Source organism: Taudactylus pleione, unplaced genomic scaffold (genome assembly GCF_031769625.1).
Source record: "Taudactylus pleione unplaced genomic scaffold, aTauple2 ptg000296l, whole genome shotgun sequence".
NCBI classification, from domain to species: domain Eukaryota; kingdom Metazoa; phylum Chordata; class Amphibia; order Anura; family Myobatrachidae; genus Taudactylus; species Taudactylus pleione.
The window spans coordinates 12889910-12909218 of NW_028284698.1; the positions used below are offsets into that span (position 1 = coordinate 12889910).

A 19309-nucleotide genomic window follows, 5' to 3' on the forward strand; every position below is an offset into this window, starting at 1 on the left:
TACAGAGGAGGATGCATTTAATACATCAGACAAAAGTGCCGGATGTTATAAATGTGTGCATGGGTCTGAGACGCACTGAGCCAGCATCCTGATGGTTACCGCCATCTGTAGCACAGTGATAAATGGTATGTTAAATTAAACATCTAGGATTTCCCTCATGCTGTATATAAAGTTATATAACGTTATCTATAGCCATTAGAATTGTATAAGTGACAGAAATACTTCTAAACGTAATATCTAGGTTACCTTTACAATGATGTCTCTGGCTGCTGCGCCTGGTGCTTTAAATAGCTTACGTTGGAAGGTAAGTCTGCTGGTGATCATTTGGGTTAGGATGACACCAAACGAATACCAGTCAGCACCAGCGTTGTAGTTCTTGCCAGACCGCATCTACCAGAAGAGAGATAATAGTTATTATGGCTGTCACCAATCCCTCTCTAATGTACATTCTTTTATCTCACTGCCCCAGTCCATCACTCTATATAATAAGTGTTTATGTGGGGATAGAATACACGGAGGTAGAATAACAATACAATGTAATGCTCCAATTCAGAACACTGATGAGTGACTGTGCAAGCTTGTAATCATATTGGCATGTGCTGGGTTGTATGGGGAAGGCTGCATGTATACTATACAGGCATTACTATTACTTTATTTCATTATTTATAAATCATGGATATTTCCCTGACCTGGGATATCAGGAATATAATAATAGTTACTATCTAGTCTCCTACCTTACTCACCTTTTCTTATTAATTATTTACATAGTAACATCACAAGACAACATTATAAATCACGTGACGATGATGGCCGTCATTATAAAGATCCAAATAAATAACTAAGAACTCCTTGTTATCCCCTCATAATGTGTAACCAGCACCAGTGCTATAGCCAGGACTTGGTGCAGCTAAAGCAGAGGGACCACCAGGGGGTGTGGGGATTAGCTCTCTGCAGTGTTGGGTCACCAGTGATCTTGCAGATACAACTGTAACAACGTAATCACATGTGAGAGCCTGACGTCTCACTAAGAGATCTCTGACAATGGCTAATGGGCCTGATACAGAGATGTACACAATGCCAATGTTTCCATAAGTGAAGCGATTATTTGCCACTGCACAGGCATCACGGTACATTACCGTAGTCGGTATGCAATCGGGAAGCCGGCTGCTGGAATCCCGGCAGTCGGCTCCCTGACTGCTTTATCCCGCCATAGGATAAATGACCGGCGTCTATATCTAGACACCGCTCATTTCCCCGACGCCGGGAGACAGGCGCCCGGCATCCCGATCGAGCGGATGCTGGGTGCCGCGAACGGACAGCCGCAGTGGGGGGAGAGGGTTATGTTTAGGGCACCCAGGGGGGGACTTAGGGTTAGGCACACCCCCGGGAGGGTTAGGGTTAGGCCTAGGGGGAGGGAGGGTTAGGGTTAGGCACCCCCCCGGGGGACTTAGGTTTAGGCAGCGGGGAAGGGGGGGTTAAGGTTAGGCATAGGGGGGGGTTAGGGTTAGGCACCCCTAAGGAGGGTTAGGGTTAGGGGGTTAGGTTAGTTCATACTTACCTTACCACGATCGGGATTTCCAGCGCTGTTGGGCTTCCGCTGCCGGGCTCTGCTGTTTTGTCAGCCTGCCGCTGCCGGTATTCGAACTCCCGGCCATGCGGAAGCCGGGATATCATACCAATTCCCCGTAGTCACACGCTGTGCAGGTAATGTACAGGTATTCTTAAAGTGTGCCTTTTATAGCCATATTGCATTATACCAGGCTCCTCTATGAAATGGGAGAAGTTACATGAGTAACAGTAGGAAATCCTGTGCACCTCACCTCAGGAGCGATGTAGCCAGGTGTTCCTGCGTATCCATTGGCTGTTCTGTCTCCCAGCATGTTTTCAATTGCAAGACCGAAGTCTGCAATCTTCAGATGACCCGTTTCAGCAACTAGAATGTTTTCAGGCTTGAGGTCTCTGTGAAGAAAAAAAACTCTTTGTATGCACTATGCAAATATTATTTTGATACATTAAATGATGTGTACATTCTAAATATTAGTAGTTTTGAATGTAGGTTTAGGAGCATTGACTAGAGTGCCAGCACCTTATATTGTCATTATGAAATTAGTGTCCATATGAGCCCACTATTTTATGTACATTTATATGGGTTCAGCAGAATTCTTTTAACCATTTTGCAGCTAAGGACGAGTAGGACCCGTCCTAAGCAATGTAGAGGTTCAAATTGGGATGGGGAAGTTACCTAACAGTCCCCTCTTATAGTTGATGTTGCTTGGATCTGGAAGGGAGTGGGGCTTGATGATGTCATCTTGTCGGCCCTGTGATGTCATTAATCATCATTACTCTTCCAGATTAAACATTGAAGAACTTTTTAAAAGCTAAAAAATAGGGGAAAGAGCATTCTGAGTGCTCTATCTGCTCTATCCTGGCATCCACAGATTAAGGGGAACCCTCATATGAAAGAAGAGAATCTCCCCTTTCAAATGATTTGATCCCTGAGAAGTTATTCTGTGGTGAATATCGGTGATCACCAGAGAACACATCTGAGCTCCAGAGATTATTATAAAGTCCAGGGATAGGGGAATATATATCCCATCCTGGCTTGAATAAACTCAGGGGCATCTTTATTTGAAAGAGGGGAGTCCCCTCTTTCAAATAATGTGGCCTCTTTGTGGTTATTATCTGGTGATCACCAGGCAGTATCAACCTGCACTGCAGAAATACTAGTAGACCTGGCAGATAGGGAAGGGTACTTAACACAATTAATTTCCCCCATTCAGTAGCGCTGAGGGGGGGCGAGTATTAATTACCTGGGCTTGTTGGAGGGTACCGGGTCCGATGCTTCCCCCCTCTCTCTTATCTGTCAGCAGCCCAGCTGCAGTCTCCTCTCCTCTGCCATGCCCCCCTTGGCAACTTCAGGTAAAAGACGAATTTTCTTGGGGTAACCTCATGTAAAGGAGGAATTTCCCCTCTTTCAAAAATGTGCCCTCTTAGTAGTTTTTTACTTGTGATCACCTGACAATAGCACCCTATGCTATAGAAGTGTAATAAGTCAGGGCTGAGGTGCTTCTAATCCCCAGATCTCCCACATGCTGGAATCAATTAATACAAAGGTCCCCTCATTTGATGCGATAGATTGTCTATGTATCAGAGTGCTATGCCTTGTTGAGCTGCCATATTATTCCTGCACATTTGGGCCTGAATTGTGTTGCCCGCAGCTCTGTACATGGCTGCATCTAGTGAATTATAGCAAACCGCATATGTACACTACCATATTTGCCTATAATTCTTAGTCAGACAGACCTCTGCTGTTTCTCTCTGTATGAACGGGGGGATGCACGGAAGAATAATAGGAGAGATAGAATGCCATGGGCATGTAGCCAGAGGTACCATCCTGTTCTGAGTCCTGCAGATGGATCTCTTGCATCCAGCATGGGATAGTGTAAGTGCCAATACCAGAGATGATGGCTGTGACAGCGTATGGAAAATCAATGGGTGGCGCAATGTGCACACAGGATGATGTGCGCTTACTCGCAATAACATCCTGTTACCAAAATATGTGCATTGGAATGTGGCCGCATACAGAGCTGCTTGTGACACAGAATCAGGCCCTTTATGTGTTTCATTCATACACGTAATAGAGAAAATGCATTATCACTTTCTGTGCAGCTTCTGTTTTGGAAACCTGTGTAGAATGCATTATGATGCTGGTCTGGAAAGGTGGATTAATGGTTACAAAATAATGCATACATCTTATTTTGGTTCACACTATTTTGCAATTACAAGAAAACAAACATTTTATGCCATTGTTGGTAGATTGGCTTTTGCCTTGGTAGGAGAAATAAGCAAACTAATGCTATTACCAGGAAAGTCAGAGTCTTCAGAAAAAAGTAGGTATGATTTGTGTGTACACCATAAATAATGACTGATGTTAGATGCTGGAATGTGACCATTACAAAAGTGCCATAACTGGATCAGCAGTAAAGGGGTTAAAAACCTGTGTGCGATTAATATTCTCCACAAAGGATTCCAATTATTGCTGCAAGCAAAGGCAGAAAAAAAAAAATCTGTTTTGCACTGAAAGTAAATTTAGTATAATGCCTCTGCCGTGCCACAAGCCTAATTCACAGAATTTATTTTCCCCTCCACTTGGTCACATTTTCTCTTTTCTTCATTAACAGATCTATGGGCCCAGGTCCCATTTGTATAAAACACCATTACCATTAATGATAAAGTATGCATACACAGTATGTGCGATAAGTTACATAAATGTGCTGTGATAATAGAACAGTGGCCGGCATGTCACTCTTGTATATCTTTTGCCTTTGGGCCGGCCTATATTATACCACTTACACACTGAAAATGAAAACCCTGTGTAATTCACTTTTACCCGGTAATTTGCTAAACAACCCGGGATTTTTCCCTGTGTGAAAGGGTCATCCCGGGACTAAATTCCCAGGTCTCCGACCCTGGTTTTTTGCATTGAATTAAGGGCCTGATTCAAAGCTGCTCGTATGCGGCCGCTCGCTCGCTCCGAGCGATGTTCGCACATCTACGCATGCGTATGGGTCGTAATGCGCATGCGCCAACCAGTCATTGTGGTCAGAAATCGAGCGCTCGCAAAATAGCGAGTGCCTGCTAATTTGAGTGACAGGATGAGGCGTTTGTGGGTGGTAACAGGGGAAGGTGCTTGAAAACGGGGAGTGGTGATCCGAATACAAGCGTGCCAAACGGTCAAAACGGGTGTTTTAAGGGTGTGCATAATTAACAAAGCAGCGTCATCGACCACGTCACTTGATTGTTTCTTAGCCTGAACTGTTCGCATGATTGCGGTAGGAAAATCCAACCACAAGCACTGCGAGCAGTTCAGACGCCTTTCGATGTACTCGATTAATCAAATAAATAGCGGAGATGACGTAGGATGCGAGCGGCCAGGGGGCGTCTTTACAAAATAGTGAGCGCATGTTTCGTTCGCTCGCTCAGACATAGAGGCATCAACAGACCGCAAAGAGCGAGCTCTCAATTTAAATAGCCGGCCCCTTTTTCTGAACGAGCGAGCGCCAATAGCGTCCGGCTCTGAATCAGGCCCTAAATCCCAGGTTGACCCTTTCACACAGGGAAATAACCCGGGTTGTTTAGCAAATTACCGGGTAAAAGTGAATTACCTGGGATTTTCATTACATGTTATTAGTGGCCAGTGTATACTGGGCCTGATTCAGAGACGGACGCTCTGAACGAGCGCTCGCTCTGAATCAGGGCATTTTTTTTTTTCTTTTTTGTTCGGCCTCCTGGCCACTCGCATAGCCGTGGGTGACCACCCACAGCTATTGCGAGCGGCCAGGTTGATGGTCGCAATGGTCAAGACCATCGCGACCCTTGGGCTTGCGACGAGACCCTTGTGGTAGGGTCTCGTGGCCGCAAGCCCCAGAGAGCTGGCTCTAATAGAGCCGGAAGCTCTCCCACTGACATCACTGGTGATGTCAGTGGGGCCGCCCCCAAACGGCAGGCGTTCTTTCGGTAACGCCTCCGTTTGGCCAGCCACCCCCCCTGCCCGCTTACCAAACGGGGCGAGCTGTCTATCACCATCGACAGCTCACCACCTTTGGTGCAAGACCCGGAGCAATGGAGCACCCATCGCTAGCTGGGTCTTGTGCATGCGCACGACGGAGCCGGCTCCGTTGTGCGCATGCCCAGTGGGCAAACATCAACCCGGTTGTGAGCAGACGGCGCTTGCGACCGGGTCTGAATCAGGCCTTATGTTCTAACTCACAAACTTTTTACTGGATCTTAGAGCTGCTGTCAGCCTCTAATTTACTGGCTAAGAGCTATTAGCTATTGCTATTTCCTCTCTGAAGTTTGGTAGCAGTTTGGTACACGAGAAGAAATATAACACTATTAGCTAATGTTAGGTAATATTCAGTTTCCTGTCTTGCAATGGATTGTCCAAGTTTGATGGCATAGAGAAAGCACAGCAGCTACCAGGCAGTAACCACAGTTTACTGGTACTATAGCTGCTCCCAGACCAGGTGGGAGGTTTCTCTGCTGGGTTTTGCTGCAATTGTTGTCAGAGAACTAATCTGCTAGAAGAGTAAATAATGGATGTTATTATGAATGTCTCCTTAATATTAACTGCAGTCTGGTTCTCCTTCTCTTGTTATATGAACAACTCATGAAAGGTAAATTGGTAATATCCTAACAGGGTATTTCTGTACAAGTGTTTTAATCTTTTAATGTAATGTAAAGATGAAGGGGCTTGAATAATGTTTTATTACTCCTCCTCAGAGGTCCTCTCCAGCAGAGCCGTAGCTAGACATTTTGGTGCCCTGTGCGAGAAAGACCATTGGGGCCCCCCCCCTCCCCCCACCAATTGCCGGAGTTTGCAAGTATAAAGGCAGCTGTGTGTGGTGGCACCGACCGCACCACCCTAGCTACAGCCCTAACTCTTGGCTTTTTGTAAAATATATATAATGAGAATTCTATACATAGATTAACAGATCAACAATAACCAAATGAATTAAGCTCAATTACGGGCACTATAAAATCATATCGATAGCGATATTATGGATGAACTGGGTATGATTTTTATAGTGCCCGTATTTGAGCTTAATTAGATTGGTGAGAGCTGCAGTTCCATATTATGTGATATCTATTTATTATTGTTGATCTGTTAATCTATGTATAGAATTCTTATTAAATACTTATTAAATATATTTCACAAAAAACCTTTACACATATATATATATATACACGCACACAGTGGTCGACGTGGGCATAGCTACGTACCATGAGGGGTGTGGAAACGTGTCATGTGGGGTGTGCACACTCAAAAATGGGGTGTGTCATGCATCCATCTCATTCCTACCTTTCATCTCTCACCCTTTGCACGTCTCATTCAAACACATAGGGGCCCATTTATTAATGATCGCTTTTGCAATGCGATCAGGGCATGTCAATAACCGCCAATGATCGCATTACAAAATGCGATCATGGTGGCCGGATGTATCATCCGGGACATGCAGGGACATGGGCTCCGAAAGGAGCCCGTCCCTGCAATGTCTTCGGAGAGCTGCCGGCCAGTGCCGGGGCGGCTGCGCACGCAAAGTCCCGGTTGGCTGGCAGCCATTGCCGTGGGAGGGTTCCTGAGGATCCCTCTGCCAGCAAGTTATGCGGTGTGTAGCCATAAGCCTTAGCTGAGGGGCCAAATATCGGGAATGCGTCGCATTCCGGATATTGGTAGATCTGGCAGCATTGCATCCCCCATAGGTTTCTATGGGAGGTGTGGCTGCCTGCGGGAGTGGAGGGATTGCAGCAGGTATCAGAGATACCTGCTGCAGTCTCTCCTTAATACATCCGGGGGATACTTAATATTTGAGACAAACACACACACACTGGCACCCATAGGAAAAAAACAAATACATAGGCCCCCATAAATTGCACAACCTTTGCTTGAAAATAAACATTGGCACCGATAGGAAAAATGTTGCGGGGTACACTGGGGTGGTGAGGAACACAAAGGTAATGAGGCAAATATAGAAGGTAGGGTACTCAAAGGTGTAGGGGTACATATAGGAGGAGGGATACACAAATGGTGGAGGGGTACACATAGGAAGTGGGGTACACACTAGAGGAATAGTAACTGAAATCTGGTATTACTTACCAGCTGCTGCTGACTCCAACTGAGGGTTGAAAAGGTGGAGTGGAGAGGGATCCATCCAGAGGTGAGCAGCAAAGGAGGAGGGAAGCACCAGCAGTAAAAACAGGGCTCCAGGGCCCAACCAGCCACATAGTCATCCGGGCAGAATGAGGGGCTAACCTGTGACCCCTGTCACTGTATCCAGCAGGGGATGGCCATACACACACTGGCTGGTGGGCGGAACGGCGCGCGGCAGCTGGGACACAATGCCGGACTCTGCTGCGTGCATATGGCAGAGACCTTCCGGCAGTGGGAGGGGGACAGGCACTGATGGGTGGGGAAACGGGCACCTGCGGATGGGGGAACAGGCACCGGATGGCACACTGCCAGAAATTATTTAGAGCCAGCCGCACAATCATACACTGCGGCTGGCTATGGCTTTAGGGGCTGTCCTCCTCCTGTGACTGGCAGCCTGTGAGTAGTGTCAGACTGTCAGTCACTGAAGTTAGTGGGCGAAGGCATGTAGCTTCCCCGCGCCGCGGCCACGCAGCAGTGGCTGTCCAGCTCAGATAGATAAGCTGGTGGGCGGCCGGTGTTCCGCCCTCAGCGCTGTTCCACTCTGTGCGGTGGCATCGACCGCACCACCCTAGCTACGGCCCTGCTCTCCAGTAGTGTTGGACATGTGCAGTAAGAGTGTGATATCCCCGTATTACAGGAGAGAGTGACGTCCTTAAGAAGACAGAAAGGATGTCCTATACTCAGCATGTAGACTGCTATGGAGTTACCCAGACAATGCCTGATGTGAGGGGGCCACAACACACTTGCCTACTTTTGAAAAGGCATTTCAGGAAGATTGTGAAAGCAGCACCTACAGTATGAGCGCGCAGTAAAGTGGGCGTGTACTGCTACATCTGAGAGGCATGTCATAGAACTGACTTACATCCAAATGTAAATGCACCCAATGCAGTTAGTAGGATCTACTTGTTGATGAAAACACACTGATACATTTCAAAAAATGCATGTAGCCATAGGGATCATTGTGTCTTATAACCAATGCAGGGAAATTATACTGATGATCACATTTTGAATGTATATATCTCTGTTTTTATTTTAATATAACAACTTCATAATGGGGGTAAGGTGCAATCAGGGAGATTTCTAGACTCTTCGGGGAGACAGGGAGATTACTACTATTTCAGGGAGTCTCCCTGACAATGAGGGAGAGTAGGCAAGTATGGGCCACAAGTAAAACATCCCCATATCAGGCAGCTGAGAAGCTTCTGGATAGAATCTCTGAATAATGTGAGTACAAATTTTTCAAAACTCTCCTCACCCACAAATCCCAGTAACAGAATAAATGACTTGTGCAGAGAGATCCTATATGTGTTCTGAGAATACAGAGTGAGCATTACTGTGTAAGGGAAGCAGTGTGTAAGATGTAGGTGGAAATATCGGCAATGAATAAAAGTATAACATGTAAACATTCTGCATAATACAATCCATACTTATATAACGTCATTATACTATTGTTATGTTGTAGCTATATACTTACCGATGGACAATGCCCTTGGAATGGAGGTATTGTACCCCACATACAATCTCCGCTCCATAGAACCTGGTAGAAAGAGAATAAATCAATGTATCACTGTTAGGATGGTTACATATTGGCAACACATTTTCTGACAATGTCTCTCATATTTGTTTTATATAATTTGTCTTTGGTGATACCTATCACTAATCTAACTGTGGTCTCGATTCAGACCCGGTCGCTAAGTAGTGTTCGCTTGTAGCTGCCGATGGTTCGCATTGTACGCGAATGCGTATGCATTGCAGTGCGCGTGTGCAAACCACTGCGAAAGATCGGGAAGGGTGCGCTTGCCGAACATAGACAGCCCAGCAGAGTGAGTGACGGGAGAAGCTGTTTGTGGGTGGTAACAGGGGCTGGCCACTAGAAACGGGGGAGTGTAGATGTGAACGCAGGCGTGCCTGACTGAAATAACCCATTTCAGAGGCATGCATAGTTAAAAGGAAGCGTCATTGTACACATCATCTGGCTGTTTTTTACAATCAAGTGATTGCAGTGCTTGAGGTAGGGTATAGACTACCTCAAGCGCTGCGTTCACTTTCGATGGTACCCAATGTACCGATGCTTGCATACACTTCCTGGAGATGGGATGGCATTAGGGGCGTCTTAACACAAGCTGGTGGGGACGTCTGCATACACGAAGTGATCGAACGCCAAGACATAAGAGGGCATGCTTATGCCTTGCCGTGCGATCGCCTGCCGTGCCGTCACTTAGCCGAATTTGCATACAGTGGGAGTGAAAGAACGCATCCAGCGAGCGGGTCTGAATAAGCTCCAGTGTTCATAAGATTGACCAACTTGCATGCCCAAAGGCAAATAGCACCTTTCTATGTGATAAGCTCCACCCAGCTCTATCCTAATTGGATGGGGTTATACCCATGTGACCTTCTCCCTGCATCTGACAGCTGCCTCCGTTCCTATATAAAGCTGACTCGCCCCGCTGTTCTCTCTGACCTGCCTAATGGAGCCCAGCCTGAGATCTGGCAACAACAGTGAGAGCAGAATCTCCTCCAAACACATGTGGTGAGTAATAACAGGATTTTGGTACTTACCATTAAATCCATTTCTCCGATTCTACAGGGGACACTGGAGCTTCATGACAGTGGGGTATAGACGGTGGGTTGAGTTGAGCCTGGCACTTTAAAAATCTACAAGTGTGACTGGCTCCTCCCCCTCTATGTCCCATCAACCCCAGTTTTAAAGAACTGAGCCCGAGAGGAGACGGAGAACAGACTGAAGAACAGAGAAGGAGAACAGGAAAGAAACAATCCAACATACTGACACACTGCAGGAACACAACTGGCTGCAGGGATAAACAGTCACACAACAAAAACAGACCAAACTGCAACAGAACTGAAGCAGAACAAGTAATTGATAACAGGCAAGAAGCACTGGGTGGGCGTCCAGTGTCCCCTGTGGAATCGGAGAAATGGATTTAACGGTAAGTACCAAAATCCTGTTTTCTCCTTCATCCACTAGGGGACACTGGAGCTTCATGACAGTGGGGACGTCCCAAAGCTACCCTCCTGGGGGGGAGAGTGCTGAACGCCCTGCAAGACACTGTGACCAAAATTTGAAGCAGAAGCCGCAAAAGTGTCAAATCTGTAGAAACGTACAAAAGTATGAACCGAAGACCACGTAGCTGCTCTACAAAGCTGTGAAGCCAAGACACCTCTACGTGCCGCCCAAGAAGTACCCACAGAGCGCGTAGAATGCGCAGAAATGGATACCGGCGGTGGTCGAGCAGAAGCAACATATGCCTGACGAATAGTCAGACGAATCCACCTGGCCAAAGTCTGCTTAGATGCAGGCCAGCCACGCCGATTGGCATCATAAAGGACGAACAGAGCCTCTGATTTACGTAGTCCCTCAGTACGGGCCACATAAATGCGAAGTGCCCGAACCACATCCAAAGAGTGAGAATCCCCGGAAGAGTCCGACAACGCTGGGACTACAATCGGCTGATTCAGATGAAAACCCGAGACCACCTTGGGCAAAAAGGAAGGGCGGGTACGAAGTTCCGCCCGATCTTCGTGAAAAATCAAGTAAGGAGAACGACAGGACAAGGCTCCAAGTTCAGACACTCATCTGGCCGAAGCCAGGGCCAATAAAAGGATCATCTTCCAAGTCAAATACTTCAATTCCACATCCTGCAAAGGCTCAAAGGTGGATGACTGAAGAAAAGATAAAACAAGATTCAGGTCCCAAGGAGCCGTGTGTGGCACAAAGGGGGGCTGAATTCTAAGTACCCCTTGAAAAAAGGTCTGAACCTCCGGAATCAGAGCTAGGCGACGCTGGAAAAAAATAGAAAGAGCAGAAATCTGCACTTTAAGCGATCCCAAGCGTAGGCCCGCATCAAGGCCTTTTTGAAGAAAAAGAAGAAGACGAGGTAAATGAAAAGAGGAAGTGGAAGATCCACGACCCTCACACCAGGAGATATAAGCCCTCCAAATGCGATGATAATGCACTGATGTTACCGGTTTTCTAGCTCTAAGCATGGTAGGAATGACCGACCTAGGAACACCATGGCTTCTTAGTATGGCGGTCTCAATAGCCACGCCGTTAAACGAAGCCGCCGTAAATCTGGGTACACACATGGACCCTGCTGTAGAAGGTCCGATCGTAGCGGAAGAGGCCAAGGTTCGTCTGCCAGAAGGAATAAGAGATCGGAGTACCAAACCGGACGAGGCCAATCCGGAGCCACCAGGATGACAGTGGACGACTCTCGTTTGATCCGCTTGAGAATCCGAGGGAGAAGCAGAAACAGTGGGTACACAAGGCTGTATGGCCAAGGGATCAATAAAGCATCTGCTCCCACCGCTGCCGGATCCACGGTCCTGGAGCAGTAAAGGGGTAGTTGATGATTTATCCGTGATGCCATCAGGTCTATCTGTGGTTTCCCCCATCTGCAAACCAATTGATGAAAGACCACGGGATGAAGGGACCACTCCCCGGGATGAAGATCCTGACGACTGAGGTAGTCCGCTTCCCAGTTGTCGACTCCCGAAATAAACACTGCGGAAATTACCTCTACGTGTCTTTCTGCCCACAGAAGGATGCGACTGGCTTCTCTCATTGCCAGATGACTGCGGGTTCCTCCTTGGCAATTTATGTATGCCACTGCAGTGGCGTTGTCGGATTGTATCCAAACCGGAAGTCCTCGTAACAGAGGAGCAGCCTGTATCAAAGCTCTGTAGACTGCCCGCAGTTCGAGAACATTGATTGGTAAGAGGGATTCCTGCTGCGACCAAAGCCCCTGGAAGTGACTGCCCAGAACCACAGCTCCCCATCCACGGAGGCTGGCGTCCTTGGTGACCAAGGTCCAATTCCAAATTCCAAAGCGCCGACCCGCTAACAGATGCTCCGTCCGAAGCCACCAGAGCAAGGATATGTGGGTCCGGAGAGACAGACGCACCAGCCGATGCATCTGTAGGTGGGATCCGGACCATTGAGACAGAAGATCCAGTTGAAAAATTCTGGAGTGAAATCTGACGAATTGGATGGCCTCGAAGGAAGCCACCATTTTTCCCAGGAGACGGATGCAAAGATGCACGGACACTTTCCTGGGTCTGAGCACCAAACGAACCAGCTCCTGTATGGCTATGGCCTTGCCCCTTGGCAAGAATACACGAAGCAGAACAGTGTCTAGAATCATTCCTAGGAACTGAAGTCTCTGGGACAGCATCAACTGAGACTTCTGGAAGTTCACAATCCATCCGTGTTGAATGAGAATCTGATGTGTAAGGGACACTTGGTGTAAAAGGACTTCTGCCGTTGGAGCCTTGATGAGTAAATCGTCTAGGTACGGAACTATCGTCACCCCCCGAGAGCGCAAGTGGGATACCATGACGGCCATCACCTTGGTGAATACCCTGGGAGCTGACGAGAGACCGAACGGCAGGGCCTGAAACTGGTAGTGAGCTTCCTTGATGGCAAATCTGAGGAAAGCCTGGTGAGGAACCCAAATTGGGACATGCAGATAGGCGTCCTTGATATCGATCGACACCAGAAACTCTCCTGCCTCTAGTCCCGCAATGACAGAATGGAGAGACTCCATTTTGAACCTGTGAAATGAAAGATACTGGTTCAAGGATTTCAGATTCAGAATGGGTCTGACTGACCCATCCGGTTTCAGAACCACAAAAAGGTTTGAGTAAAACCCTTGTTGTCTTTGTGCAGTGGGAACCGCCACCAGAACCTCGGCCAGCAAAAGTTTCTCGATTGCTTGACGCAAAATTAGTTGCCTCAAGGGATCGACGGGCAAATCTGTTGTAAAATAACGCACAGGAGGAGTGAAAGCGAACTCGATCTTGTATCCTTGAGATACCAGATTCCGAACCCAAGTGTCTGGAGAAGTCCATCTCCGAACCTCCGAGAAACGCTGGAGGCGAGCCCCCACCTTCGGATCTCCGAGATGGGATGGGAGCCCGTCATGCCACAGGCTTGTCTGCTGGCTTGGGATCTGGACGGCGGGCATTAGTCGCTTGACGTCCTCTAGCACGGCCTCCTCGCCCCGCTGAAGACGAACCTCGCGATCGTCCCTGAAATCTTGCAGATGCTCGAAAGGAGCGAAATGAAGGTCCCCTAAACGAGCGACGCGGAGGAGGTGCTGATGAAGGTAGAAAAGTACTCTTACCTCCAGTGGCCAGCGAGATCCACTTGTCCAGCTCTGGACCAAATAAAATATCGCCTGTGAAAGGAAGAGCTTCCACTGCTCTCTTTGACTCAGCATCCGCTTGCCAGGCACGAAGCCAAAGTGCCCGGCGAGCAGAGATCGCCGAAGCAGAAATCCTAGCGCCTACCTGGCCGATATCTCTGGAGGCGTCTCCTAAGTATACTGCATACTCCTGAATATGTTCTGCCAAGGTAATCAGATCTGCCCGCGGAGTGTTGGAATTAAGACCCTCAGTCAATTGTTCCGCCCACTTTTCCACAGCCTTGTTGACCCAAGATCCTACCAAGGCCGGCCGGAGAAGAGCACCTGCACCCGTATAAATGGATTTCAAAGTGGTTTCTAATCTCCGCAGGTGGCGGGGTCTCCCACCTCTTTCTATTTTCGGCAGGAAACGGGTAAAGAGAGAAAAAACGCTTAGGAATCTGGAATTTACGGTCCGGATTCTGCCAAGCTGCCATCATCTGTTCGTCCAACTGGAGAGAAACAGGGAATGTGATAGCAATCTTCTGTGACCTGGCAAACAAGGAGTCTTCTAACGATTCTGGAGCTTCCGGGCCAGAAATCTTAAGAACTTCCCTCACCGCTAGGATGAGTGAATCAATACCTTGCATTGCCTCAGGTTCTTGTGAGTAAGTCTCTACGTCTGATTCGTCCAGCATCTCCCCTTCCTCCTGAGACGAGTGATCCGCTGCCGAGTCCTCATCCGACTGGAGAACCGCCGGAAGAGCCCTCTTCTTAGATGAGCGACTTACCGTAGCTTCAGGAGCTTTAGACGCAGAACCCATAACCTGAGCAAGGCTATTCACCGAGCGGACTAAATTCTGAGCCCACGCTGGTTCTGTTGCTAGAAAAGAAGGGTGAGATGTGCTAGGTAGATCTCTGGCGGCCTCCCGTTCCCTACGGGAAGCGGCTAATTCAGAAGAAAGATCCGCCATGACCCCTGCCAAACTATTTATGAAGGAGGGAGTGACAGACTGCGTGCTAGCACTCTCTGCTTCACACGTCTCGCACAGGGAAGACCCTTCGGAGCGAGCATGGGTAAATTTTTTCCTGCACTTACTGCAGGCAAACAGCTTTTGTGAAGCAGCTTTTTCTGTTCTGGATGTCATCATTTACTCACAGACAGACACCACATACAACTCAGTAGTGCAAAAGGAGTATAGGGAGATGCAGAATTTCAATAATAATGCTACTCAAGTATGGGTGCAGACAGAGCAATAAGGGAGGAGCAGAATTTCAATAATAATGCTACTCAGGATGCAGACAGAGCAGTATAGGAGGAGCAGAATTTCAATAATAATGCAGCTCAGTAACAGGTGCAGACAGTGCAATATAAGGGAGGAGCAGAATCAATAAAAAAAAACAGAAGGTAGTGAACTACCTTACTGTAATTACAGACCCCCTGTAGAAGCTCAGTCTTCTCCCCTCCGATCCGCTCTAGCTCTACAGAGGCGCCACTCCCTCTCAGAGCGCGCCAAACGAGCCCAGCAGTGAAGGAGGAAGAGGAGGGCCTATAAGCTCCACCCCCTTTTGTCAATGGCCACCGCTATTATATGCGCGCGGCATAGCCCTGCATCCCAGCCGCACGCGGGGGCCAGCGGCACGACTGCCGCCAGTGATTAACGTGCCGGTGCCTTTACACAAGCACCGGCACGCACAGGTAGGACCGCCGCTTCCTCTGCAGAGCCTACCTAACAGCCAGCGCTGGTGTTCTTCCGCAACACCAGCGTGGCACTCACAGCCGTGCGCTGTTAAAAAACCCCAGCAAATTATTTTCACCTCTCCTGCTAGACAGGAGAGGTGTGCATACTCACAGGGCTGCTGCGGCCAGAGCGCTGGGCTGTGAGGGGAGAGCGGGGACCCGGACACAAGCCAGTGTTAGCTGTGGCGGGCCCCGCTGAGTCTGATGACTCCTTCACTGCCAAAAGGCAGCCTCCCCTCCATAGGGTGACCGGACACAGGCTGCAGTAGCCGTGTGGTCCCCTCTCTGGCGGCTCCCACGATGCAGGCAGACTGTCACAACTAACAGTCTGCCTGTCCTCTTGTTTCTTCTTTATAAATTAATATATATATACTTAAGGGCTGGAGACAGCCCCTGTGCACCGGCTCTACTCGGGCACATTCTAAAAACTGGGGCTGATGGGGCATAGAGGGGGAGGAGCCAGTCACACTTGTAGATTTTTAAAGTGCCAGGCTCAACTCAACCCACCGTCTATACCCCACTGTCATGAAGCTCCAGTGTCCCCTAGTGGATGAAGGAGAAATATGTATACATTACTATAGGGACATTCCTCATCAAGTGACCAATGCAACTTACCTTACTGTTTACTTTTATTCTCAGCACACATTTATTACTATAAGAGTGTGTCCCAAATATACATCTCATGTAGCTTCTGCTTTATAAGTGTTTGACAATGTAAAAATGTGGGTAATATTGGCATTGGTGAGCATATGATTCTGAGTGGGACCCAGCCGCATCCGTGTGTGCATCTTTTGGTGGTCGCCCATCGGTGACTTCATGCCAATGATACTGCAAAGTCCTCCCTGGTGTACTCTTGTGCCTACGAATGTGCAAGGACTGAGACACCCACTGTCAGTGCCCATAGATGCTGAAATACAAATTGGTCGTACCACTGACACTGGCACCAGCCCTATGGCAGATGCAGTTTCCCCATCTGAGTATGGCCTCCTATATGAGCGGCTGAGCTGGCAATTTATGACTTTTAAGGCCCATCGACAGCCTGTCTGAATACTTATTTTGATATTATTCCCGGGAGTTTTTCTATATGTATAAGTGTAATTATTATTAATATAATTAAAAATATATTTATACTATCCAAGTGTTTTCCTGTGTGATACACCAGCGCCTGGCATAATTATCCTGGTATAAGTGGTTGAGAGTCTGTGTACACATTTTCAATGACATGCCCATGGTACACCCACAACACGCCCATGACACACCCATGACATGCCCATGACACTCCCACAACACATCATGACATGCCTATGGCACACCCATGACACACCCATGAGAAGGGCCATCTCTGTGTATGCTCTAAGCCACCTCCCTGTCACTGCCCAGGAACACCCACTACATTGTCAGCACATTTCTGAGGGAATCAGTATGATTTACCGCCGGCCGACAGCAGCAGGCCGACAGAGGAGGAAATACCGATCATCTAGAGAGGTAAGTATAACTAATCTAATTCCCCCCCTAATCCTCCTTTACCTTCCTGCCTAACCCTAACCTCCTCCCCAGTGCCTAACCCTAACCTCCCCTTCCCCTAGCCTAACCCTAACCTCCCGGGGGAGTGCCTAACCCTAAGTCCCCCCCAGGAGCCCTAAACCTAACCCTCCCCCCCCTGCGGCTGTCCGCGGCCGTAGCCCGGCATCCCTTCGATTGGGATGCCGGGCGCCGGTCTCCCGGCGTAGGTAAAATGACAGTCGTCGAGATTTCGATGCCTGTCATTTAACCATTGCCGGGATTAAGCAGTCGGGAAGCCGGCGGTCGGCATTGCGTCTGCCTGCTTCCTTTTCTTAGACTGTGTCTCCCGTGCACCTCAATTGCAGCTCTGACCCTGTGCGCACACTATCTGGGCCCATGCGCAGTGCGACATAGATTCATGCGCAGCATAAAGAAATCGGCAGTGCGTGTGACTCACAGTCAGGCCCTTCATTTTCTCTAGGATCAAGATCAGGGCCGGATTAAGGGAGGGGCGACAGGGGCGGTCGTCCCTGGGTCCCCACACACAGAGGGCCCCCACACTACTGCATGCAGCAGCACAGTCAGTGCTGCTGCATCAGCTTGGGGCAGGACGGTAGTGTGGATGGCACATAAGTGCCATCCGCACTACACAGCACAAACACACAGCCACCGGCGCCGGCAGCTGTGTTTTGGTTTTAGTAGCCGTCTTCCGGCTCCCGCAGTGGCTGATGGGAGAGACGATGACGTCTCTCCCATCATGCAGAGCGGGCCGGCCTGGGAGGACACCGGACGGAAGAGCAGATGCTGGAGCGGGGCTTAAGGTAAGTGGAGAATTTTTTTATTTTTCAGTGTGCGTGTCTGGGGGTGGGGACAACTACTCCTAAGGGCACTGCTGCAGTTGGACTACTACTAGGGGCACTGCTGTGGGGGGGGGAAGTACTACTAGGGGTACTGCTGGTGGGGGGGGAAGTACTACTAGGGGCACTGCTGGGGAGGGCAGTACTACTAGGGGCACTGCTGGGGGGGGAAGTACTACTAGTGGCACTGCTGTGGGAGGGGGGGAAATACTACTAGGGGCACTGCTGTGTGGGGGGAAGTACTACTAGGGGCACTGCTGTTGGTGGGGGGGACGACTACTACTAGGGGCACTGCTGGGGGGGAAAGGATGACTACTACTAGGGGCACTGCTGTGGGGGGGGGAAGGACTACTACTAGGGACTTATGGGGTTACTACTAGGGGCACTGCTGGGGGGGGAAGGACTACTACTAGGGACTTCTGGGGGTACTACTAGGGGCACTGCTGGGGGGGGATTGGACTATTACTAGGGACACTGCTGGGGGTACTACTAGGGGTGCTGCTGGGGATACTACTGGGGGCAATGCACACTGCTGTGACCACTACTGGGGGACACAGCATAGAGGGTGATTACTACTAGGGGTACTCCTGGGGACTGTTGAGGGGGGACTGCTACTGGGGGCATGGCTGGGCTCGGCTTTGTGTAGCTTGAAGGGGGCCCCCAACAACTTAGTTGCGCTGGGGCCCCCACAAGCCTTAATCTGGCCCTGATCAAGATATTTAAAAAAAAGAAAAACATTTTGCTCAGAGCATATTATCATTTTCATGGTCACAGATGCAAACATTAAAAAGCAGATTTCCCCAAAAACAATGTTTTAAAATCTCCAAAAACCTTGATGTTTTAAGATTGTGCACACAAAATTTCAAGGATCTCAGTGTAATCTTATATTTTTAACCATGTTTGTTAATATTAGCACATGAACATGTCTGATGTTGCACTATATTGCAGTCACTTATCAAACATTTATAAGAAACATTGACAATTTTATGCAAATGCAGTTAGAACTGGAGCAAGGCCCTACCTGTCCTCCCCTCACAGCTCTCACTGGCTGCCACAGACTCAGCCTCTAACCCCCTCCAGCATTGTGAATAGAGGGAGGGAGGTGAGAATGAGAGGGAAGTAAGATATAGAGGGAGGAGGGAGAGAGAGGGAGGAGGAGAAGAGAGGGCCTGATTCAGACCCACTCGCAAGCGCTAAGCGCTCGCAAGCGGGTTGATGGCTGGGCAGTGCGCACGCTGCACGTGCACAAGCCCCGGAGCGAGAGAGAAATTCTCTCACTCCGGAATTCGCTACAAAAGGGGCGGCTATCGATGTTGATCGACAGCTTGCCCCGTTTTGTAGGCGGGGAGGGGGG

At 48.8% G+C, this 19309-nt stretch overlaps 1 protein-coding gene across 2 annotated transcripts in view; it reads right to left on the minus strand.

Annotated features, from left to right (window-relative positions):
* LOC148511723 (protein kinase C delta type-like) overlaps positions 1–19309 on the minus strand; it is a 47550-nt gene that overhangs the window by 10998 nt on the left and 17243 nt on the right. For both annotated transcript variants that reach the window (XM_088482926.1, XM_088482927.1), the window contains exons 4-6: positions 9186–9248; positions 1821–1959; positions 247–390 (exon numbers count right to left, since the gene is read on the minus strand). In XM_088482926.1, the coding sequence (XP_088339052.1) occupies positions 247–390; positions 1821–1959; positions 9186–9248 (346 nt within the window). The remainder of the gene's footprint in view (positions 1–246; positions 391–1820; positions 1960–9185; positions 9249–19309) is intronic.